This window comes from Conger conger, chromosome 6 (genome assembly GCF_963514075.1).
Source record: "Conger conger chromosome 6, fConCon1.1, whole genome shotgun sequence".
Taxonomy (NCBI): domain Eukaryota; kingdom Metazoa; phylum Chordata; class Actinopteri; order Anguilliformes; family Congridae; genus Conger; species Conger conger.
In genome coordinates this window covers 35,206,005-35,229,756 of record NC_083765.1, presented here as the reverse complement: position 1 = coordinate 35,229,756, position 23,752 = coordinate 35,206,005, and the positions used below count along the sequence as shown (strand labels likewise).

The 23,752-nt window shown below is 46.3% G+C and overlaps 1 protein-coding gene across 2 annotated transcripts in view; it reads right to left on the bottom strand.

Moving 5' to 3' along the window:
* The window catches only part of LOC133130128 (guanine nucleotide-binding protein G(o) subunit alpha), a 108,264-nt gene that overhangs the window by 15,018 nt on the left and 69,494 nt on the right, over positions 1-23,752 (bottom strand). For both annotated transcript variants that reach the window (XM_061244411.1, XM_061244413.1), the window contains exons 4-6: positions 13,964-14,124; positions 6,037-6,165; positions 3,298-3,427 (exon numbers count right to left, since the gene is read on the bottom strand). In XM_061244411.1, the coding sequence (XP_061100395.1) occupies positions 3,298-3,427; positions 6,037-6,165; positions 13,964-14,124 (420 nt within the window). The remainder of the gene's footprint in view (positions 1-3,297; positions 3,428-6,036; positions 6,166-13,963; positions 14,125-23,752) is intronic.

Sequence of the window (23,752 nt, the reverse complement as noted above, 5' to 3'; positions counted from 1 at the left end):
AAAGAAGAGCGGAAACTCTCTCACTACTATTCCTATGAAAACAACAACAGCAACTCTGTTCCAAGTGAAGACATCCCATAATATAAACCTTAAGATGACTTGCACAATTCACAGTCGCAGACATTTATAGACCAATTACTGGTAACGGACTCCTCTTTCTTTCACTCATTATATTTAGAAATGCAGTTTCAGCGGCTGTACAAAGGCAATTAGCACTGACTTTGATACAGTGTCAAATTCCAACTTGCATAAATCCTACTCTCATTCTATTGCCAAACCAACCCTTTTACATTTTCATATTAATAGTCACGTGATAAAATATCCATGACCTGGGGTTGGGTGACATTTGGTGTTTACATAATCTAAAGGTTATGGCACCATTTTCCTATTCTTCCCATCATAAATGATTCTCATGCACCTACCGTTCAACAAATAACTTGGAGTTATCGAACAAATGGGCAAACTATAAGATAAAACCTAGAAGCAATTTACTGTAAATCTCTCACAAAAGAATTGAAATGTACTAGGAACTGAACAGGAGTGCAATAATAAAATGTCCACAAAATGATAAAATAAAATCGCATTGGTGAGACTGAGAAAGACTCTTTGAATCTGAAAATAAAACTTGGGTTTTACTTTTCAGCCAGCTCACAAGAAGAAAGGAAATTATTTATATTTCAGAGCAATACAATGAATTATAAAAAAAAATGTAAGAGTTTAAAATAATAATAAAAAATTCATTGATTGTTCCACATCAGAACAGTCCGATAAGGCAGCGACGATTTCATACAGTACAATCGGCTAAATAAAACCTCAGGCGTTGCTGTGAACTTTAAAAGCCCAGATCCCCAAGTCAAGGTATTTGGAGAGATGCCTACTTCAGGTCATTTTTCAGCCATTGTTCATTTCATAACATCTCGCCTGCTTCATAATTCTTTCTGATCAATTCATCCATGTCATAACTGACAAATCTCCAGCTTCAGGCTTCAGTCCTTATCCCTCTATATCACACAAAATCCTTAACCACTTCTTCATCCAAAAGACTGCATATTTAGCATCAGTGTGTGCGCGTGTGTGCATGCATGCGTGTGTGTGTACGTGTGCGTGTGTGTGTGTGCGTGCGTGTGAGTGTGTGTGCCTGCCTGCGCGTGTGTGTGTGCGTGTGCCTGTGTGTGCATGTGTGTGTGCATGTGCCTGCCTGCGTGCGTGTGTGTGCGTACGTGTGCGTGTGTGTGTGTGCGTGTGTGTGTGTGCCTGCCTGCACGTGTGTGCGTACGTGTGCGTGTGTCATGTCTCTGACAGTGAGAGGTAGGTGGCATGTGGATATCAGTGGGAGCGGATGACTCTGCTCCCTCTTATTAAAAACATATATCTTGGGCTCGCATTTAGTCTCAACAGAGCAGGTGGAAAAGGGGAGGAACTGAGGTGACGAGAGCAATTCTATAGATCAATTTTATAATGTATCAAAAGCACTGGTGTTTCATCTTGATGGAAGAACAAAACATATTAATAAAATTAAACCAGTTTCATAACTGACCACACTCTACATTGCAGTGGCTAATAAATGTAACCATAACCATGCTTTATAAAAGTGTAGTTGGAGCCACTGCAGATTATCGCCTTTTCTGCGATTTAGGACTTAATCAGAAATTTGACTAGGAAATACATTCTGTGTATTCACTTTGTGTAATGAAAAATGATCATAGAGCTTCTGTATTTTCTCTGGGCTAATGCCTGTGAGAGCTCAACCAAAGTCCACACATTCCTCACAGAAGGGAAAGCTATTGTTGCGCTCGGAGAAAAGCCACAAAAACTATGAAAACAGTTCTCTGCAGCTCAGGGACTACAGAATTAATGTCATCCTTCTTCAGAAACTTTACGTCAGACTATGAATCCAGTTGAAAGGAGAACAGACACACAGAACAATAATAGAGGATTAAATCACATCTTGCATAACCTTGGCTAGCGCTTTGAACAAGACAACAATGCCTGCTTTCACAGGGACAAAGCTGGAGCTCTCTGCAGGAAGTGAGAGCTTGCAGAGGTCAAAGTGTCACACAGGGGACAAAGGCCACCAGGTCAAGTCTGGTTAACTTCGACCCTGGTGTGAGAACCAGAAAGAATGAAACAGGAAATACACTTTTTATACTGCATGTCTAAAAAAAAAAAAGTTGTATGAGCAGTGAAGTGAGGATAGAGAATCCTGGACACCTGCAGAACTGTTCCAATTGTGTATGTGAATAACAATGAAATTTCACGTGATAGTTTTCACTTTCATTGCATTTGTCATTCTACACAAGATCAAGTTACTAGTGAAATGAAAATATGGGCTATCATCATTCTTCCAGTAACTGAGCCTTCAGTCAAAAGCTCTGTGGTGTTACTCTTTGATGTGATAATTGTGGGTGCTTGTACCATCTCTGACTTAGTATCACAGCATAAAGACAATAAAACATTTGAAATCTGAAACACCAGGGTTATGTTATAACAGCTGTTTTAGGACAAAATGATCTTAGTGTCTACTGGCAGTGGCCTCATATACCCTAGGGTCAGCTGCCAATGTAGATGGAGTAAAACCAGTGGGCTCTATCTTAGTCAACACATCCAAAAGACATATATGCATAGTTGGCTACAGCACAGCACAAACCTTACCATGGCCTCGTGTGTTTGTACAGAGTACTGCAGACCTGGGTTAAATACATACTTGTTTTGGATTCAAATACTTTAAATTGTCTGGTGTATTTGAGCCTTTGGTTTGATTAATGGGTAGATGTATGTGCCACTCAATATTGTGTGACATATCAATTTCTGTTCTATTTATCAACCTTGATGCCATAGTCATTATCCAAATTGTTTTATTGTGTTTTTATCTTGTGTCATTGATGACCTGTTTCTTTTTATGTATTTCACACTATTTCCCACAGAAGAGCTTTATAAATAAAGCATTGTAAGTCAATTTTGGGAGATATTTTCAATTTTACCCACTTTGGTGTAGTTTAGTGACTGTATTTGTGTTCATGCCAGCTTGGATTCATACCAAGCTTTTGATAGGCTAACAACTATGTTCTGGCATATTCCATTTCAGCCTCCTAGCTTGGTTTTTTTGATGGTTTGAGTGTATCTTTGTGTAGTGATTTCGTCTCATGTACTAGCCAGGTATGTTCGACTTACTGCCTTGGAGCAGATCCTCATGTTGCTGATCCAAATAGACACAATCACACAGCACTCCGAGGAGACTCAGTACATGACAAGAGAAGAAAATATAAAAATAATACAGGAACAGAGAGAGGGACTGACCGTGGTCTCGTCTTCGTGAAGCACCTGGTCGTAACCGCTCAAGGCCACGCAGAAAATGATGGCCGTCACATCCTCAAAGCAGTGGATCCACTTCTTCCTCTCTGACCTTTGACCTCCTACATCAAACAGCCTGGGGAGGACAGCGCATGCAGAGGGTTATATTGTGCCGGCAGTGTTCCTCTAGCCTTGGTTATTTGCACTTACCTGCAAGTTGTTGTGGATGAGAGCATCTGCAGAATGTGTCATTGTGACTTAATGTAATGTCAATGCTATTACACAATGCAGCACGCACAAGGTGAGTTGCACAAGCAAAGCTGAGCTGCATTTTCCAAAGAATATCGTTCACAGCACACCCCAGACTAAACCCTGTAAAGTAAGGCAAAGGTGACAGGAAAAACTCTTGGAAGCATCTTGGAAGAAACCTTAAGAGGAACCCAACCTTTTTGGCTGGTACTGGGTTCTTTCCAATCACTTATTTCTACCTCTTTGCTGCCTTTGCTAGCATACTCCTAGCTCCGACCTTTGGAGGACGCAAGGAAAGGAAGCAGGGAAAGGACACAAGGATGGAGGAATCGGGGAAACGCGTATTAGACAAATGAAATGACCTTGCTCTTTCAAGCATCAGTTTGAAGCTACGTCAGTTACAGACGTAGCAGACGGGGAGAGGTGGATTCCCAGGCTGACGATTTATATGTCACATTCAGAAATAATACTGTTTCCTTGCTCATGAATCCTTCATGAGCACCCTAGCTCCTTCAAGGAGCATTGAACAAGTTGGAATGACCTTAAAGATGGCGGACCTCGATCAATTTCCAGGCCGGTCGAGGACCGGAGCAACAAGGGTTTGGGTAAAATAAGAGATTGGAAGAGCCCTCAGTGTGTGTGGGTTCATAGAGACAAGGCGTGGTCAAGTCCACTTCCAGTCAGTCTGATCAGCTCAGGGCAGCTTGTATCAGAATGTCCTGGGTGAAAAAACGCACAGCAGCCCTGCCCAGCTTACGGCTGCTTTCCAAATGACCGTTGAGGCTGGCACAAACAGACTTTCTCAAACAGACAGTGCCCTTTTAGCGGCCTGCTGCTGCCAAAGCTGTCGGCCCAGCAGCATTTAGCAAATGTTGCGCTACGCCACTCTGCTTGCATACAGCTGAGGTGCAATGGTCACGATGACTATGCAAAACGGTCGGTGAACGGTCCTGCTGCAGGTGGACCGCGGTGGTGCCGGTGACACCTGTCACGGATTGTTTGTTCAGCTTATTCGCACCGGGTCGCTGTTTGCTCTCAAACGCTTGGAGTTTCTGAGAAGTGGCGCTGAGCTACACATTGAACTTCTTGGAAGTAGACTCCATCAGCTTTACTGGAGAGCTGTCTCTCCCCGTAACTAGCATATTGTCTGTGGATCGTGTCGACGGTGGTGCCCGTTCTGTTTTAACAGAAATGACACAGCGTGTAGAAACCCAACCAGAAACCATTGTGTTTTAATTACGGGCTGGGAAGCAAATTTATGTTTTCCATTTGGGGTGTCACTTCATGAAAAAAAGACAAGGCAATTGGCACTATTTGCTTTATCTCTACAACTCCGCTGAGAAAGCATGATTGCTTCCAGGTGTGATATTGAATTTTCACAGCATTGCCTCAGCCAACCATGGGTGACAGGCACTGAAAGTCTGTGTGTGTTTGCGTGTGCCTAAGTGAGCACATCTTTCTGTTTGTATGCGTAAAGTACTATCAGCTTTGAGCTGGTTTCACCAGAGCGCTGGTGGCGGAAAAATTACCTGATATGTATTATGTGTGTGTGTGTGTGTGTGTGTGTGTGTATGTTTGTGTGTGTGTGTGTGAGAGAGAGGGCTGCTTCCCAATACTCTAATAATGTAACCTCCTTTCTTCCCCCCCTCCATACTTTCAGATGATGAGTGGAGGAAAGGAGGATGTATTTCAGTATTGCGATGTACCCAGAAAAGGAGAGAAAGCTAAAGAGAAAAACACATCCTGACACGTAAAGTTAAGCTGGTAAAACAGCACCCTCTCCTGGTGGGAGAGTTCAGTCATCCCACCGGCGACTTGAACTGACAGTGAAATTACTCAACATACTCCAGCCCCATACTCAACATGGTTTGACCAGCTCAAGCTATGTTCTGAAACAGCTGGTAGCTGGTAATTTCAAGCTGGTCATAGCTGGATGTTACACCAGGGATGCCAAACTCCGAGGGAGGAGACGTTTGGAAGCTTTGGACAGCAGGCCTGCCTGACGCTGGCTGATAGCCCGGAGTGTGTGCAGACGTGAGAGCGGATTTTACACTTGGCGTTTTCCCAGGCATTTTTTAGCCCTGATCAGGTGAGCGAGTGAGAAACAGTGAGGCTGTTCTCACTGGATGGCAGTGACGTGTGGATGCATATCTCTGAGGTGTAGGTGATTAAAGAACAGAATGATAGTGAGACTGAATACACAAGGCAGGTTGACTTGTACTTTTTTTTAGCAACACTATCAATTGAAAAAATGAATGAAAATCACTGTTGTATTTAGAAGTTATACAGTTGTTATTTTTCTGTTCTGTAAATTCCAAAAATATTTAAACTATTTTGACATTTTTTCTTATGAGACCTATGCAGACATCTGTGTTATGAATTACATCACTTCCTGACAATTTAGGTCACATGATCCAGACACTGGATAGTCCGGGCATGAATATCTATGGTATACACTCTATGGTCCTGGCTTGCAGGAGGAGGAAGGAGTCTCACCTGAAGTGCAGGTTCTTGAAGGTGAAATGAGTTTCTACGATCCCAGTGGTCTTGACCCGGGTTCTGAGGATGTCCTGCTCTGTGGGCTGGTAGTCTGCGGCTCCGATCCGGTCTAGGCTGTCAAGGTAGCTGGGTCGAGAGGGAGGGGGGGCGGTGGAGAAAACAAACGAGTAAGAGAGAGATAGCATCCCTGCTGAAGAAAACAGCCCAGGCTAGGTTTTGACTCACTCAGAACAGCTCTATACTCAACATGGTTTGACCAGATAAAGCTGTGTTTTGAAACAGCAGGTACCTAGCCATTTCAAGCTTGTCATAGCTGAATTTTACACCAGGGATAAGAACTACACGGTAAAAGATCTCTTGTCTATATTCCCCCTGTGCAATCGAGCTGCCTGTCCATCCCCAATAACTCAGCTCAGAGCTCGATAAGCTGGGGATGCTTAAAATAGTACGCTGATCAATAGAAGAATGACAGGCCAGCCTCTGACCTCTCCAATGAACATCTCTGTGTTCCGAGAAGAACAAACAAAGAGGCAGAGCTGAGCAGGGTGTGAGCTCACAGTGTTAGTCATTCACCAGGGCCCCTTACTCAGAAAACAACTGTCAATCAGTCAAATCAATTCAGCCAACAGACTGCTATTTCTGAAATGGCAAAGTTTGGCAATAATTTGTTTTGTAAACCACTGCTCCGCACTGCTGCTCTAACCACTGCTCCACACTGCTGCTCTGACCACTGCTCCACACTGCTGCTCTGACCACTGCTCCACACTGCTGCTCTGACCACTGCTCCACACCGCTGCTTTAACCACTGCTCCACACTGCTGCTCTGACCACTACTCCACACTGCTGCTTTAACCACTGCTCCACACTGCAGCTCTGACCACTGCTCCACACTGCTGCTCTGACCACTGCTCCACACTGCTGCTCTGACCACTGCTCCACACTGCTGGTTTGACCACTGCTCCACACTGCTGCTCTGACCACTGCTCCACACTGCTGCTCTGATCACTGCTCCACACTGCTGCTCTGATCACTGCTCCACACGGCTGCTCTGACTCACATTGCGTCATTTGATTACTATAAATATTATGGAGCCTTGGGGAGGAGCCATGGAGGGCCCCAGCTGTCAGAGTTTTAACATGTTGGCAGAACATCCTTGAGCATTTTCCCTTTCTCTCTCTCCCACCGCCTGGTCTCCTAGTGACAGCCATGTCATCACAGCTAATGGCTGTCTCTGTAAATACCCGGGCAAGGACATGCACACCCATCTGCACACACACACACACACACACACAGGCACATATCTATCTGCATACATAGTACACACACAAGCAGACACCCAAACACATACACACACACCTGCTTGAAAAGAAACACAAACACAAACATACACAGGTACACACATACATGTATGCACATGAAAACATACTCACATGGAAACATACTTGAACCGATGCATATATGCCTGCTTGAACAGACATACTGTATGTGCATGTTGCCACTCACACACCGCTCACACACACCCACACACACTCTGCCTGTGTGCTGGTACCATGTTTCCCTCACAGATCACACGGCTTTAAGCCAGGGGAGCTTGGAGGATCAGCTGCAGGATTTGAGAGCATCCTTTTAACATTCCAACACCACCCCAGGGGTCAAAGTTGGGCCGTGTGGCTGATAACACATCACACCATCCTGCAACTGCCTTATTAATCGACTCGGATGGAGCCAAAAGCCTGAAAAGCCTTTCGTCGATGCTCGTTTTCTTGTGATAGCGGCTTATGAGGAATAGAAACCCGACTTCACACCTCTCTCTATATACAGGTAAAAGACAGAGCTGGGCTCCACAAGGACTGCGTCTTCCAGTGCCAAACTGGCTTTGAGTGGCCGAGAGCCCAGAACTGGAGCACCCTCATTATAAATCTTGCACGAGGAGCGGGACAGAGCCGACGCTGGCTGTTACTCACGTCTCCGTTCGGCCGGCAGTGAGAGATGACAGAAAGGAAAGGGGAGAGAGTGAGAGTAACAGAGAGAGAAAAGCTTGTCTCACCACTTTGTCAGATATCCTTCCATTTGGCTGGCTCCCTCTCTCTTTCTCTTTCTCTCTCGCTCTCCCTCTGGTGCAACCAGCATCCATTTACTCCTGACCTTATCCTTCCCCATCCCTCTCTCTGTCACCAGCTACCGCCTGCAGCCGTCCCCGTTCTCCGCCCGCGCCCGCACCACCCACTTCGGGACGTATTCAATTAATGACACGCTGGTGAAGTCCGCGCCGTCACAGCTAACCCGCGTCTGAACCGCTCTTCTTTTCAGCAGAGCAAACTCTGCCAGCTCTGCTGAAGAAACAGCCATATATATCCCTGTTTTACATAGGCTGTAACACACCGAGGACTAGCGTTAGGGTGGCATAAGCAGTAAAACGAAGGGCCAACTCTCTCTCGTGCTCACAGCAATGGCCTTTTTTTATCACGCTGTCAGACCTGAAGCAGACCATGAAGGCTATGAAACTGCTAATACACTGCTAAAATCCGACTGAAGCACTGCAGTTTGTGTATACCGGTTTTATGTGTGCCCAAGGACCTGGTTCTCCACTATGGTAGCTTGTAATGGCCTTTACTGCCCCCAGGGGGCAGCATTATTGCAAATGGCACTTGTCACTGCACAAGAATGGTCGAGCTAAATATGTTGTCCAAGGAATCACCTTTCTGACAACTGATAGAACAGGTCACTGCCTTTGTCTCATCCTTTGAATTTATTTTGAATCCTAACATTAGAAAATGCACAGAATGGAGTTGAAACCATAAGCTTCCCGAATCTCACTTTCCTCCATTTCTACTCATCCATCTCTCCATCTATTTACTTTGTCATCTCTCTATATTTACTTCATTCCCTATTACCCCCCCTCTCTCCCCATCCCTCTATTGTCCTCTTTCTCTCTCTCTCAAAATCTAAACACTTTATGAACAGAATACTACACACAATTAGGCATTTACGCAACACCGGTAATGCATATGGAAATGCACATTCGACCACAAACGAATGAAGATGACTAATCAATAAATGTTAAGCACAGCTGACAACAACTATGACAACAGCTCTCTCCCTCTCTCTGTCTCTCTCTCTCCCCTCTCTCTCTCTCCGCACGATGAATTGTTTATTATCAAACAGACAGTGCCAATGCAAATTTGTGCCAGCTTTATTTGTGGAAGATTTGCATGGGAGCAGGTTTAAACTGTAGGCCATCTGCAGCAGTTTGCTCCACAGTCTTTCAGTGCTAGAATGACGGTCTGCCAAGTGGCTCACACTGCTAAGGCACTGTTTTAATGCACAGGAAGGCCCCGCGGTCTCGTGAGGAAGTTAAGCTGTGCCATGGTGACTGCGGCCAGCAGAGGGAGGGATTCTGGCTTTTAGAATCAATACATTTAGCTAAATGGTTATACATTTAGCTAAACAATAAAAACCACTAAATAATGCAATATTTAGCTTATATATATATAATTCTGCAAAGCACATTTAACATTTACACCTATCATTTCAAAGATTCTAAATGCAGAATGTAGATTTATTTTGCTAAATGTGAGAAAAAAGGGATATTTTGCTTAAATGTGGGGAAACATGCGCAGAAAAAGTACAGTGTAATTTAATGTCACATTTGACACCCCATAGAGGTGAGACAGTTTTACTCAGTTTAAGATTTGCCAATGCGGTAAGACAATTTCACATGTCAAGCAAAAAGTAACGTAATTTTCTACTTTTGAGTTTCATTACAAGACTAAAACACTCGTAGGGACAGAGTTTTTTTGTACAGCATGGCAATGGAGGTGATGATGAGCAATGCATCGTGAGCATGATTGCCCATTCCAAATTATGGAGAAAAAGTGGAGAAAGCATAAAAAAAAAAAAAACTGTAAATGACAACTATGTCAACAAAGACCTCCATCATGGGGGCTAAATGGCCAAATAATGCCGAGCTGTTAGTCTTCCACCCCCACCCTACTCGACTGTGCTGTAAGCCTTACATCACATTCTCCTCAAGTAGCAGCTCCTACTGATGTCCAAAGATAAGACATAGAGGGATATAAAGGCTGCCTTACTGTAAAGTGCGTGTAAAGTGTATGGAAGAGCCACCTAACCTGTGACAGCAGCACTGAAATAAGACATTGCGCTCTCCCTTCCTGTACTTCGCCTTGAGTGTTTATCTGCGCTAATGTTATCTGAAGGTTGACCGCGGCCGTTAGCCCATCGTCTCGGGCTGCGAGAGGGAGGGGTTCGCAGTGGGGGATTCACCAACGCGGGTCCTCCACTCGCCCAATCAACAGGCTTGATGCCACCTTGGGAGGGGCGAGTTATGTGTCGCTGGGTCCTGTGATAAACGGCAAACCCTCCCCCTCCTCTCCTCCCCGCCTCCTCCCGCCTTGTTCCTCCTGTCCATCCAGCTGTTGAGAGGGGGAGCCGGTGGAGGGCAGGGAGGAGAGCGGAGCATCTGGTTTCTCTGCCGGAGAAGCTGTCCGATGGGCTAACACTGAGAGAGCTGCTGAAATCTGACTACAGCACCTCGGGCCTGGTACAGAGCTGGAGGTTCACTGCACAGAGTGTCTGTCTTAAGAAGCATTTTAGTCCAGTAATGAGACCAGTTTCATGGACGTCAATGAAGCTTAGTCCTGGACTAAATGGAGTTTTGTATAGACAATCTCCATTCAAAATTGAATTTAGTCCAGCAGTAGGCTTAATCTGTGTCTGTGAAACCTGGCCTATATCTTTTTCTCTCATGTAGATAATATTATCTTGTTTCAAGTTAAGGTTTGCTTGACAAGTGATATTTTCTCATTTCATTGTCAAATTCCTGAAATAAATCCAACCATCTCACCTCACTGGCAATATGTTCATCTTATTTAGAGGAAAAAGTAAAAGATATATGATTTGAATTCTCAATAAGACTACGATACTTGTTATTTTTGTTTTTTGCAGTGTTTCTGCACTGCACCGAGGGGCCCAGTCGAGGGAAGAGACTCGCTCCTCCGTGGGGCCTGGTGATTGATGGGCCTCCTCCATGATGGGGTGCAGTGATGTGAAGAACAGTGAGGCAGATCCAGCTGCATCGTGGGCCTGAGTTATGGAACAGGCTGCTCCACCGCAGGGCTTGGTGACGGGAGCTTATTCCTCCACGATGGGGCCCAGTCATGGAAAGTTACATCTCCGCCGTGGGGCTCAGAGAGAGATCCAGTGTCCAGGCATTAGGGTCAGGATCTTATGATGGACCCTGGCTTTTGCTCTCTTTAGCAGAACTGCTTCTCTCATTATGTATTAAACTGGTTGTGAACAGAAAGGGCAGCTGACTAAAATGGCAGAATGGCAGGCATTTATATAGCGCCTTTATCCAAAGCGCTGTACAACTGATGCTTCTCCATTCACCCATTCATACACACACTCACACACCGACGGTGATCGGCTGCCATGCAAGGCCCAGACCAGCTCGTCAGGAGCATTTGGGGGTTGGGTGTCTTGCTCAGGGACACTTCGACACAGCCTGGGCGGGGGATCGAACCGGCAACCCTCCGACTGCCAGACGACTGCTCTTACTGCCTGAGCCATGTCGCCCCCCTAAAGACAATGCATCACAGACGACGTATTCAGGGCGACTACTCTACATATGACTGATGAAAAAATACTGTCTGTACAAGTATGAGAGTTATAAATAATTATTCTCAGGCTACTGGGTGGCACATACTGTAATGTTAAGGAAGCGTTCTAGTGTGTGGGTGAGCTCTGTGGTGTAGTACAGAATCCAGACTGAACCAGTGCTGACTGCGGCTGGCAACTCAGCGGGCCAACACAGAATCTAACTGCAAACCAGCACCCCCTGCTGGTCGACTCATGAAATGTCTTCCTCAGGCTCATGCCTGTGCAGGCCCAATGCGCTTGTGGATGCAACAGCATGACATCATTGTGTTTCAGAGGAAAGAGCATACTTGTGTGGTCTTCCTGACACCATCCCCACCAACCACTGCCCCTCCATTTAGGAATCCAACTTCGAATTACTACTTTTAATTTGGGAACTTCTCCAATGCATAGGACCTAGTCCTTATCTCTGTTGTACAGGTAGCAGTTGAAATTGTACTTCCCTCTAGGGTCTTTCAGCGCACTTATCCCTGGTTATGGGTATGCACTTTGCACTTTGTTGTACGTCGCTCTGGATATGAGCGTCTGCCAAATGCCATTAATGTAATGTAATGTAATGTGCACAGCTATATCCATATAAAAAAATAAAATAAAATTATTAATCCCATTTTACCCTCCTGCCATCTACTTCTATTGACTTTAACTCATACGGTGACCTAGCCCAACCTGTGAGAAGCCCCATATCCCTCTGGCTCTCTGCCATAGTAAGACTCCACAAATCCAAAATCAACATATAAAATGAAATATCTATGTAGATGGAATACTGCAATATGTGACAGTCTTAACCAGCATTATAGGCTTGTAATAAGACTTAAGATCTTATATATTTTTTTACTAATCTCTAGTAGAAAATATTAGCTTGTTTGAAGTTAATGTTTGCTTGCCAAGAGAACATAACTTATTATCTTGGTAAATCTTGAAATGAGTCAAACTGTCTTACCTCATTGACAATATTTTCATCTTTTTTTTTAGCAAAAAAATGTTTCAGAATATGTGGTTTTTGCGGTGAAATGACAATGGAAATATCAGTTCTCAAACTGACAGCAACACCAAACTATGGTGAATATGTCTGTCTGAGTGAGGAGAAATCTGTCTGTATGAATGACAATAAGGCTACTGTTAGTGTGAGCACAGCTGTCTCTTTGAGTGTGAGGGCCTCTGTCTGTATCAGTATCAGTAAAGGTGAGTGTAGCACTGCAGTTATGGAGTGTCTGGACTGTTACAGTAGGCTCTATTGGTCTTTACTTCTTATTATATTCGGACTGGATATGAACTGAGGATTGAGGGCATAATGTTTGTAGATATTTCAGGCTTTGAGATGAGAGAGAGGGAGAGTGTTTAATCATTGATGACTCATATGGCTCGTGTCCTGGTTTAGGCTTTGACAGGTGATGGAATCTGCCGCACTCAGTTCTTTTGATGTGTGCTGAGCTACTTGAAGACCCGAACTCTGTCTTCCTGAGAGTACAGCGTACAGCAATCTCAGCAGTGACTGTCATCACACAGCACCTACTGCCAGGCAGAGTGGCCAGCATCAGTCCATCAAAACACACACACACACAGATATGCACATACATACACACACATGCACATGCGCGCGCGCGCACGCGCACGCATACACAGACACATACACACACACGCACACATACATACACATGCATGCATGCACACACACACAGACACACACACACATGCATGCACGCACACACAGACACACAGACACACAGATATGCACATACACGCACACGCACATACACACGCGCGCGCACGCATACACAGACACATACACATACACACACACGCACACGCACACGCACACACACACATACCTACACATGCATGCATGCACACACACACAGACACACACACACATGCATGCATGCACACACACAGACACACACAGACACATAGATCTGCACATACACGCACACACACACACACACACACACGCGCGTGCGCGCACATGCATATACTCACACAAGCGCGCACACACACACACATACACACAAACACACGCACACCCACACATACTGTACTGTATATAAATGGATAAACACCCTTATATAAAGATACACACGCATGAAAATACACAAACATACCCACATACACACACCAAACAAGCCCACAACAGTTGCTTATCCTTCATACTGATTTGAGTTGCAAAGCGGCTGGAATGAGAGTGACAAACCGCTCCTCTCGCATTCAAACTGCACTTCCCCACACGGCCTGCAGGGGGCTCAGCACTCACTACTGGGCGGAGTCGTTGAGCTGGTATTCGCGGGCGCGGCTGAAGCACTCCTGGATGCCGGAGTCGGACCAGAGGCGGATCATGGCGCCGAGGAGCTCTGGCGAGTACGGCTCCGTGTCCTCCATGCGGCTCACCACGTCGCACACCATCTTAGCGTCCGCCTGGAGGAGCGAGAGACAGAGGGAGAGACAGAGAGAGGCGTGGTGAGGTTCACGCTGGGAGAAACAGCACCTCAGCTTAGAGAATAGCAGGGCAACACAGAACAGCACACGTCAACGCCCGAGCGACGCGTTCACACTCACACAGGTGTTCTGTACAGAGTCACGAGATACACGCTAATGCGGCGTAAGCTGGCACGTTCCTGGTCTGCCTGCCCCTGTCCCTGCTACTGTAAATGCTGTTCCCAGACAGTGAGGTGAGAATGTCCTGAGATCTCTGGAGGTCTGGCTGTCTGGGTTCTGAAGCTACTGTGACGCAGGGAAAAAGGAGACACTTGCGAGCACAAGCATGTACACGCACATACATCGCTGTGTACACGGCCGAGCCCCTGCGTGTGTCACACGGCTAGCTTACACTCGACCTCGTCCTGAGGGGAGAGCCAAAGACAGAATTTCTGCGGGCGGTCCCATCCCTGCAGGACACTACATTTGCTCCAGTCGACAGAATGGAAATGCCCTTGATGTTTGACCCGCGTGTGCGACCGCAGTGACCTTCTTACTAATGGCAACAACTGAGGCGATATGCTGCAGAAATGCATCATGGGAGAGAGCGAGATGGTAATACCCTGACCTCTGACCCCTGCCCTCTTCGTAACCCGCCCCCCAGCAGCTGAGCCTGTCCCAAAGCATCCGTATTCCAATATTCCCACAGTATTCCCGCAGATGGACATCGAGAAGGGCAGAGGGGTCTCAGACCTGCTTCTATTTCTCTCAGATTAAAAGAAGGGGGAAGGAGATAGATAAAAAGAGAGAGAGATAGATAGAGGGGGTGGGAAGAGAGAGATTTATTTAGCTTTACTGTAACATGTATAGGATTTGGCATTGGCAACACCATTGTGTGTGTCAGAACAATACATCAAATTGAAATTGAAAATAGAGGAAGAGAGAGAGAGAGACAGAGAGAGAGAGCATGTGTGAGAGAAAGAGAGAGAGGGGGAGAAACAAGTGAGCAAACTCCCACTGCAACCGACAGCTGATCTAGACAGAGCTATGTTCCCTCATTAAATGTGAGAAATACCAACAAATCATTTTTCCCTAAATTTAGAATTCCTTATCCTCTCCTGCCAGGAACATGACTTGGGAGAGAGGGAGCGAGAGAAAGAGGGACACAGTGAGCTGTGATGCTGAGGCTCACAGCTTGTGTCTACGAGTCCTCTGGCATCTGGCCACCAGCGGCGACGCCCCACCTGCTCACTGTCGCCCCCTGCAGTCTGCTAGGAGCTGATTAGCAGATGATGATCTCTCTCTCTACACCAGTGCGCACGCCTGCACACACATACACACACACACACACACACACACACACAGCTGCAGGGCACTGCAATCTGCTGACGCACAAACTATGAGACTCGAGCAGTGTCGGTTGCTGAGGGGGCACTGGCTACCCCTGAAATCTGATTGGCCACCCCAAATTCCTATCACGTAACCCGGTTGATAAGAATGATTACACCCGCCCACGAGGAAGTAAACATTTGAGGTTGAGAGTCAGAGAATATTACTATTCTGTGAACAGAAAGCAGGAGATGAGAGAGAGAGGGAGAGGGAAACAAAAAGTAAACGGAGGGAAGGGGAGGGCAAAGAAGAGATTAAGGAGAGAGTGAGAAAGGAGAGATTAGGACTACACAGGACGGAAACAGATAGCAGAGGGATGAAGGCAGAAGGAAGGCAAGATGGAAGAAGAGAGAAAAGAGGTAGAGGGGGAAAAGGCTGAGATATTAGGGCCAGAGAGAAAGAGGGAGGGAAGGAGGGAGTAGGATAAGCAACAGATATAGAGAGGGAGGGAGGGAGGGAGGGAGGGAGGGAGAGAAATAGAGCAGGAGGCAACCCATCACTCCACACAGACCTCATTAGGCAGCCGTGTGGAGGCAGGACAGGACAATATGGCCGTAATTAGCCCTCCGCACTGATAAGTGTTGGAGTCTCAACAAACCCACAGCACAGCTTTCTCTCTTTCTCTCTTGCTCTCCCTCTCTCTCTGTCTCTCTCTCCCTCTCTCTCTGTCTGTCTCTCTCTCTCTCTCTCCCTCTCTGTCTCTTTCTCTCTCTCCCTCCCTCTCTGTCTCTTTCTCTCTCTCCCTTTCTCTGATTGGCTTAGCAGAGCAGACACCCCTTTTCCTGGTTAGGGGAAGGTTCTTCACACGTTGTTGGGTGTGTTCACAAGGCTATGTTTTAGTTGAGGGGTGCTGAGGCTAACTATCTTGCCACACCTGGGTCTCAACCTTATGTCCCCTCCACTCTATTCAAACCCGTATGCGTTCTGCTCTCAGGGAAAAGTTACATGCCAACTGTGGCTGTCGGGATCTTCTCTTCTTCCCTTCTTTCCATATCTCCTTCTCTCTCTGTCTCCTGCTTCCCCCCTCTCCCGCTCTCTCACGTTCTCCCCCTCGTCCCTTCGCTCCCTCTAATCCAGTTACAGAACCTTCCGGAGCAGTGTGAAGGTCGCGGGAAAGGCGCGACCACTCTCACGCCTCGACTGAGGAGGGAGGCCGCCCCACTGGAGCGGGCTGAGAGTGAAAGGCGCCACTTCAGGAGAACGGAGGGAGACAAAGGGAGACAGACTGAGGGAGGGAGGGAGGGAGGGAGGGAGGAACCTCCGAGGACGGTGACGTCATGAGCATTGAGCAGAGCTGAGCTCCCCGCTGATTGTCCCTGGTGATAAAGAGCCCTGTAATCACGCGAGGGGCGGGGACGGGTGGGGGGGGGGGGGGGCTAGCGGGGGCAGGGGGGGCCCCCAGGCACTCTGGAGCGCAGGTGCTGCTGAGAGGCTCAATCTCCGGCCGGCTTAAAACCGTCGAGTCACACCTCCCTCCGAAACTGGCGTTGAGCCGCGGTGCAACACTCGGGCCAGGCGTGTTTGGCGGTCTGGATCCGCAATCGACTAGCCACAGTTAGCCACCGAGCCATTAGCGCGCTTCTTCGCCGGGAGCTCATGGAACAAACAAGGCGCTCAGAGGCAGCTAGAGTGGGCCTCTCCTTCCCTCCTCCCTCTTTCCCCTCCCTACCTCTCCTCCTCTCCCCTCCTCTCCTCCCACGGAGCCTGACCTTAAAGCTCAGGGCCCTTCTCAGAGCACAGTTGGACGGTGGCCCACAAGATGCGTGGCCCCCCAGGAGTGCTGCACACAGGAGGGGTTGCACACTGAGTGGCCCTAGGCGGTGGCCCCCTCGCGTGTCAGAGAGATGCGGGTATTAACACCGCCTCAGACTTAATGAAGATCTCATTCATATTCATTCAGTACGACAGGGCTGCATCCATCACCTGTTCCCCCATCAGTCCAACATGCCTTCCCCTGGGTGAAGACCACCCCCCAACCGCCCACCCCTACCAGTCAGTGGGTGTGTGGCCCGAACCGAGGGTCAGGGCAGAGTTAGAGATGGGCAGTACCCTCTATACAGATCAATCACAGCCTTTTTGTAGCTCAAGCCATGCCTCCCCACTAGACCTGGGTCAAACATAATTATTTTGGATTGAAATACTGTTCTGTACTCAAATGATCTTGCCTGGTGTAACTGAGGCAACCAAGTGGACCAGAAGGCAGGACTTGCACCTTTTGAGAGCGTTTAATCGGTTCCAATACACTAGACAAGCTCAGTAAAGCGTAGAAAAGTATTTTAATCCAAAACAATGAGGTATTTGACCCAGGTTTGCTCCCCACATTAGCGGTCAGTCCCCTGTACTTGTGTAGCTCCTCTCTTTGCTTGGCAGAGCTGAATGTGCCCACTCAACCACACACAGCCTGCAGAAACCTGAGGCTCTGAACATACACAACACAGAGTCACACACCGTCATAATGCTTATATTCCCAGCATGCACCTCTTCTTAGCCTGCCAATACACGCAGATACTGAAGTGCATCAGGCCTTTTGTGTGTGGAGGTGGGGGGGGGGGCCCTGCCAAAATCATTGCACCGAGCAGCAAATGATTACCTCTTTGAGTTTCACTCAGATCCGCACAAGGCACAATGGCTTTCCATTTGGCCTCGGTGAGAGCAGAAGGGAGAAACAGCCTTAATCAGCAGCCATTCAGAGAGATTTCTCTCTCACAGAAACAGCCTTAATCAGCAGCCATTCAGAGAGATTTCACTCTCACAGAAACAGCCTTAATCAGCAGCCATTCAGAGAGATTTCTCTCTCACAGAAACAGCCTTAATCAGCAGCCATTCAGAGAGATTTCTCTCTCACAGAAACAGCCTCAATCAGCAGCCATTCAGAGAGATTTCTCTCTCACAGAAACAGACTTAATCAGCAGCCATTCAGAGAGATTTCTCTCTCACAGAAACAGCCTTAATCAGCAGCCATTCAGAGAGATTTCTCTCTCACAGAAACCGCTTTAATCAGCAGCCATTCAGAGAGATTTCTCTCTCACAGAAACAGCTTTAATCAGCAGCCATTCAGAGAGATTTCTCTCTCACAGAAACAGCCAACAGCCTTAATCAGCAGCCATTCAGAGAGATTTCTCTCTCAAAGAAACAGCCTTAATCAGCAGCCATTCAGAGAGATTTCTCTCTCAAAGAAACAGCTTTAATCAGCAGCCATTCAGAGATTTCTCTCTCTCTCAGAAACAGCCTTAATCAGCAGCCATTCAGTGAGATTTCACTCTCACAGAAACAGCCTTGATCAGCAGCCATCCAGCGAGATTTCACTCTCACAGAAACAGCTTTAATCAGCAGCCATTCAGAGAGATTTCCCTCTCACAGAAACAGCCTTAATCAGCAGCCATTCAGAGAGATTTATCTCTCACAGAAACAGCCTTGATCAGCAGCCAATCAGCAAGATTGTAGATATTCTACATGTAACAAGGATGCTAAAAGAGTTTTGAAAAAGTCTGGTGTATTGGAACCTATAAAATACTCTCAAAAACTGCAAAACCCCCTTCTGGTCCTATTGGTAGCCTCAATCACTAGAGCAGAGAAAAGTATCTGAATCCAAAACAAATATGTAATTGTTTCTGAATCCAAAACAAGTATGTATTTGTTTCTGACATGATTTTTCATCCAGCAGCCAGCTGCATGTTTTGGAGGTTACCTGTGGGGATCCAGGTATGAGTAATGAACAATGCACACTAATATGCAGGGAGCGGGGTATGACATTGGATGGCTTCAATTTTCCAGAGCTACATTCATTAAAACCCCAAAATGCATTGCCTTGGAGGGTATTCGATTGGTAAATCTAAGCCCTGACTCAAGCAAGATTAAAAAGGAGGGAAAAAATACAAGCTCTCACTTGACTCTAATTAGCTCAAGCATGCTGAACGAGGGGTGGTTTGAAACTGTCTGTAGCTCAAGAGAATATAATAGCATCTTAGCTGCTGATTATGCCTGGGTCGACCACTTCTGTTGTTTTAAAAGGCCTCTTCAGAGATCAAACCCCTATGACAGCAGAAAGCACTGCTTTTATACTGACTGGACCTCCATTATAAAGCTGATGAGAGATTAATTACTAATGGAAATAGACTAAGGCGTCTCCAGTTCCAAACTACTTCCTTCTCTAACTGAGATTAACATACAGTATCAAGATACAGTACTTCAACACTACAATAGCTATACAACAGAATATACTCATTATTGTGCTAATAGAATAATAATTTACAATTATGACATCATCATTTTCTTATTTTTCTACTGCATTTTTCGCATTATTTTATTTTTATTGTAATTAAATACTTTCATGACTGTTCAATATAAGTATCATTATATTTTCAGTACACATATTTATGATAGATATTGCAGTACTGTATATTCAATTCCCTAATGAGTGTGGATATGAAGGCCTGTCTGTCACCATAGCCAGACATGGGGTCCCTGGGCAAGATTAACTTTGAGGCAGGGAGTGTGCATGCTAACACTGACCCAGGATCAGCCTAAATATGAACTCTGAGGCTGGGAGTGTATATGCTAACACTGTCCCAGGATCAGCATAAATATCAGCTCTGAGGCAGGGAGTGTGTATGCTAACACTGTCCCAGGATCAGCCTAAATATCAGCTCTGAGGCAGGGAGCGTGTATGCTAACACTGTCCCAGGATCAGCCTAAATATCAGCTCTGAGGCAGGGAGTGTATACACTAACACTGACCCAGGATCAGTGTCTTCATGAGACCAGTATCATCCTCTGTGGCACAAGCACTTGCCCATCTGCTGTGCCACTCACTGCCAGGAGCCCGTCTCCCTGGAAACGAGCCGCTGGAACAGCTCCGAAACCAACGCCCAAAATGACATGTTTTTTCCCTGGAATGTGAAGGGTAACAAGTCAACGCCACATTAAGAATTTGTCAGGCTAGGCTGACGGACACACCCTTGTTGCTACTGTGGTCTAAAACAACAAAGACCAAACCTTATTCGCATAGCTGCCAACTCTCACGCTTTCGGCGTGAGACACACGCATTTGCATGTGCTTGTGAAAACAGGCAAATGCGTGTGTCTCACGCCGAAAGCGTGAGAGTTGGCAGCTATGTATTCGGTATAGTATAACATAGTATGCCCTGCTGTCACCAACAGCACTCCTGTAGCATGCGTGCTCTGTGCGGCACCTGATCATAACGCAATACCAGCAGCCTGTCCTCCGAAAAATCCCTTTCACAAGGTACAGCATAGGGCTGGAGTGGTATCACAAATCTCTGATCACTTCATGGGATGTTCACTGTCACACTGCAGAAGTGTGAAGAACTAGTGACACAACAACTGAACAGACAACACCCTGAGGCTGCTCTTTGGCGGTAAAGAGTATGGGTACAATAAAGAAAAATGTCATAGTACTTATACTGCATAGAATTATGCAGACCCAAGCATTTGTAAAAATAGTGAGTAGACATTGTAAAATGGAAAGTGTATTTATGATTTATGGAAAATTTGCAAGGCAAAAATAAATCTCAAATGGTTTAAACAGGGAAAGGAAACCTGGCTGGAAGCAGGTCTCATGCAGCTTGTGAAGTGATTGACAGCTGTAAGACAACGCTGTTGCCTGCCCCCTGGTCTCTCTATAGCTGCAGGACCTCACCGTCTCTCCACCATCGCCACAACAAGCCGTTTGACTTCTTCATGAAATACTCTGTACCACACTTCAGCCTGTTTGCATCACAGCACATGTAGGTTGTATTGAAGGCACCATGTTGTGCCATAAATGCACATGTTGGGAATAGCTGGCCTACAGGGGAAAAGTCAGCCATTTCCTTACTTTTGTACAAAGAGCGCCTGACAATCAAAGATGAAGGGCCTTTGGGACTTGTAGTCTTAAAAGCCCATAACATGATTTGAACGGCACAAAGGACAAATTAAGAACAGAGAGGGCAAGGGAGAGAAAAGACTAAGAAAGCAGTTCTTTCTTTTTAATTTTAAACAACTGTTCATTCATTCTTCCATTCGTTCAGAGATTGTCCACAGGGACATGCATCTCAGAACTAAGGGAAAACATTCTGTACGAAGGCACGAACTGAATCAGCCACAACGATTGACATTAGGGTCTCTTTCTGTCTGTTGTCAAGGGTTTTAGAAGACATTGCAGACCTATACTTGACGATACTGTACTTGTATCTACATCAGGTTCTTTGCTGGGAAACTCAGCTGTTTGATTTTCCACTGAAATGTTTACCACACCAACAAATGAAATCTAGTAAGGCTCACAGCTCATGTAAGTAAGCAGGCTGGTACCACAGTCACCAGTAGGCTAAGCTAGCATGGGAGCCCTGCTGTAAAACCCAGCTATGTCATGAAGCTGGTCTAGCTGGGTATGAGCTGGTCAACCAGCTAGTGCTGGTAGCTTGTCTGAGCTGGTGTCTGGTCAACCAGCTACAGTACCAGCTGTTTCGAAACATAACTTGAAGTGGTCAAACCATGTCAAGCTGGGATCTGGTCTGAACTGGTCAACCAGCTACCAGCTGTTTCAAAACCTTGAGCGAAAATGGAGAGAAAATGGAAATTCACCAGAAACCCCCATGCAGAACCCCTGAAACTTTTACTCTATTACTGTGAAACAGGCTGGTTCACCACAGGACATGACATTTTTTGTGTTAAGTCTTTATTTTTAAATACCTGGATGAAAATTATTGAGTCATTCTGAGAACTTTCCCCCTTTCCTTTTCTTGGAACTGAAAATGGCACCACGGTTGTTGAGTCATCCTTTCTCTGTGAACCTTGAGGCTGCAAGTGGCTGCTGGCCCTGCCGCCGGATTGAGATTTTTAATCTAAAATGATTTCACTCCTCGTGTTCCCCGTCGGTGGGTATCAGGTAGGAAATGAAAGATTTATTCTGTTGCTGTAATTCCTTGGCTGTTGGCTCTCATTGTGATTATCTTGCTGGTGGAAGACCAGGTTTGTGTCAGCAGAAGCTGACATTTCTCTTTTGCTATCTAGATATTACACAGAGAACCCCAGCCTGCTGCTCTGCTGAGCGGCTGGTACCGTGTTGACGTTGCTGCCCCCAACGGGCTGGAGGTGGAGTAGTGGGCATTAAACAGTTTGATTCTTCTCTTTCTCTCTACCCGAAACGGACCCCCTTTTTGTACTTTTAGCCCATCTTTCTTTCTTCCCATGTCATCACACTGTATCTGTCTTTAAATAGTCCAATAGACTACTGGAAGAAGACAAGTTTTAATGTCTTTTTTAATTAAGAAAGAATCCCGAATTCAAACTGACCCTGCCATCCAGCCATCCGTCTCCCTGCCTCCCCACCCTTCTGTCTTGCCACTTCATTATCCTCTTTTTTTCCTGTCACTTTTTTTCACAGGTTCCTCCCTCCCTCCGTCTCTACACGTCACATGACTGCCTGCTCCCCGTTGCCATGGTTACTAGGCCCTTGGTTAGGAAATGTGGTCTAAGTCGGTCTCTCTCTCTCCACCTCCCTCCCTCCCTCCCTCCCTCCTTCTCTCTCTCTCACTTTCTGAATTATTGATCTGATGAAATATTTACCTGTTATTCTGCTTTTCCCGCTGAACGCTTCAGCTGTGTCCTAATCGCTGGCGGCCCATTACGGCTCGGATCAGAGGAGCGCTCGTGCCTGGCGGGCGGTAATGGGCTGACACGCCCTGCCCCGCCTGCCCTCCCCTCTCTCTCTCCGTCTCTCTCCCTCTCCCTCCCTCTCTCTCTCTCATGCAGGTGCCAAAGTGATGAAATTCCTCCAAGGTCCCTTAAGCTTTGAAGAGATCATTATCAAGCACTCCTATCACTCGAATCAAGCGCATAGTAGAATCGATTAATATGCCATAATGGCCATTTGAGCCATATACAGGTCTCCTAGCTGTCTTCACCAGGCACAGAACTCATTTTTTAGGAAGACTTTTCTCAGATGTACTTTAAGTGAAACGGTCAACAGTGAGACTGACATTCACAAACCCAAGAAAGAACAGAGCATCCCATTCCTTTGTTATACAGCAGTATGAAGTGAAGCGTGAATAGAAACCTCCATCAAACGGAAAAGCAGGGTGAATAATGGGAAGAAGAGAAACACGACGAGTACTTGCAGTGTTTTTGGAGTAAAGCTCAAGAGAGGGAGTCTGAGAGTGAGCCTGCAGTGTGAATGGGAAGACAAGAGGACTCCACAGAAATACATCACCAGGCAGTGTCTTTATAAAGGCCTCGTGCTGC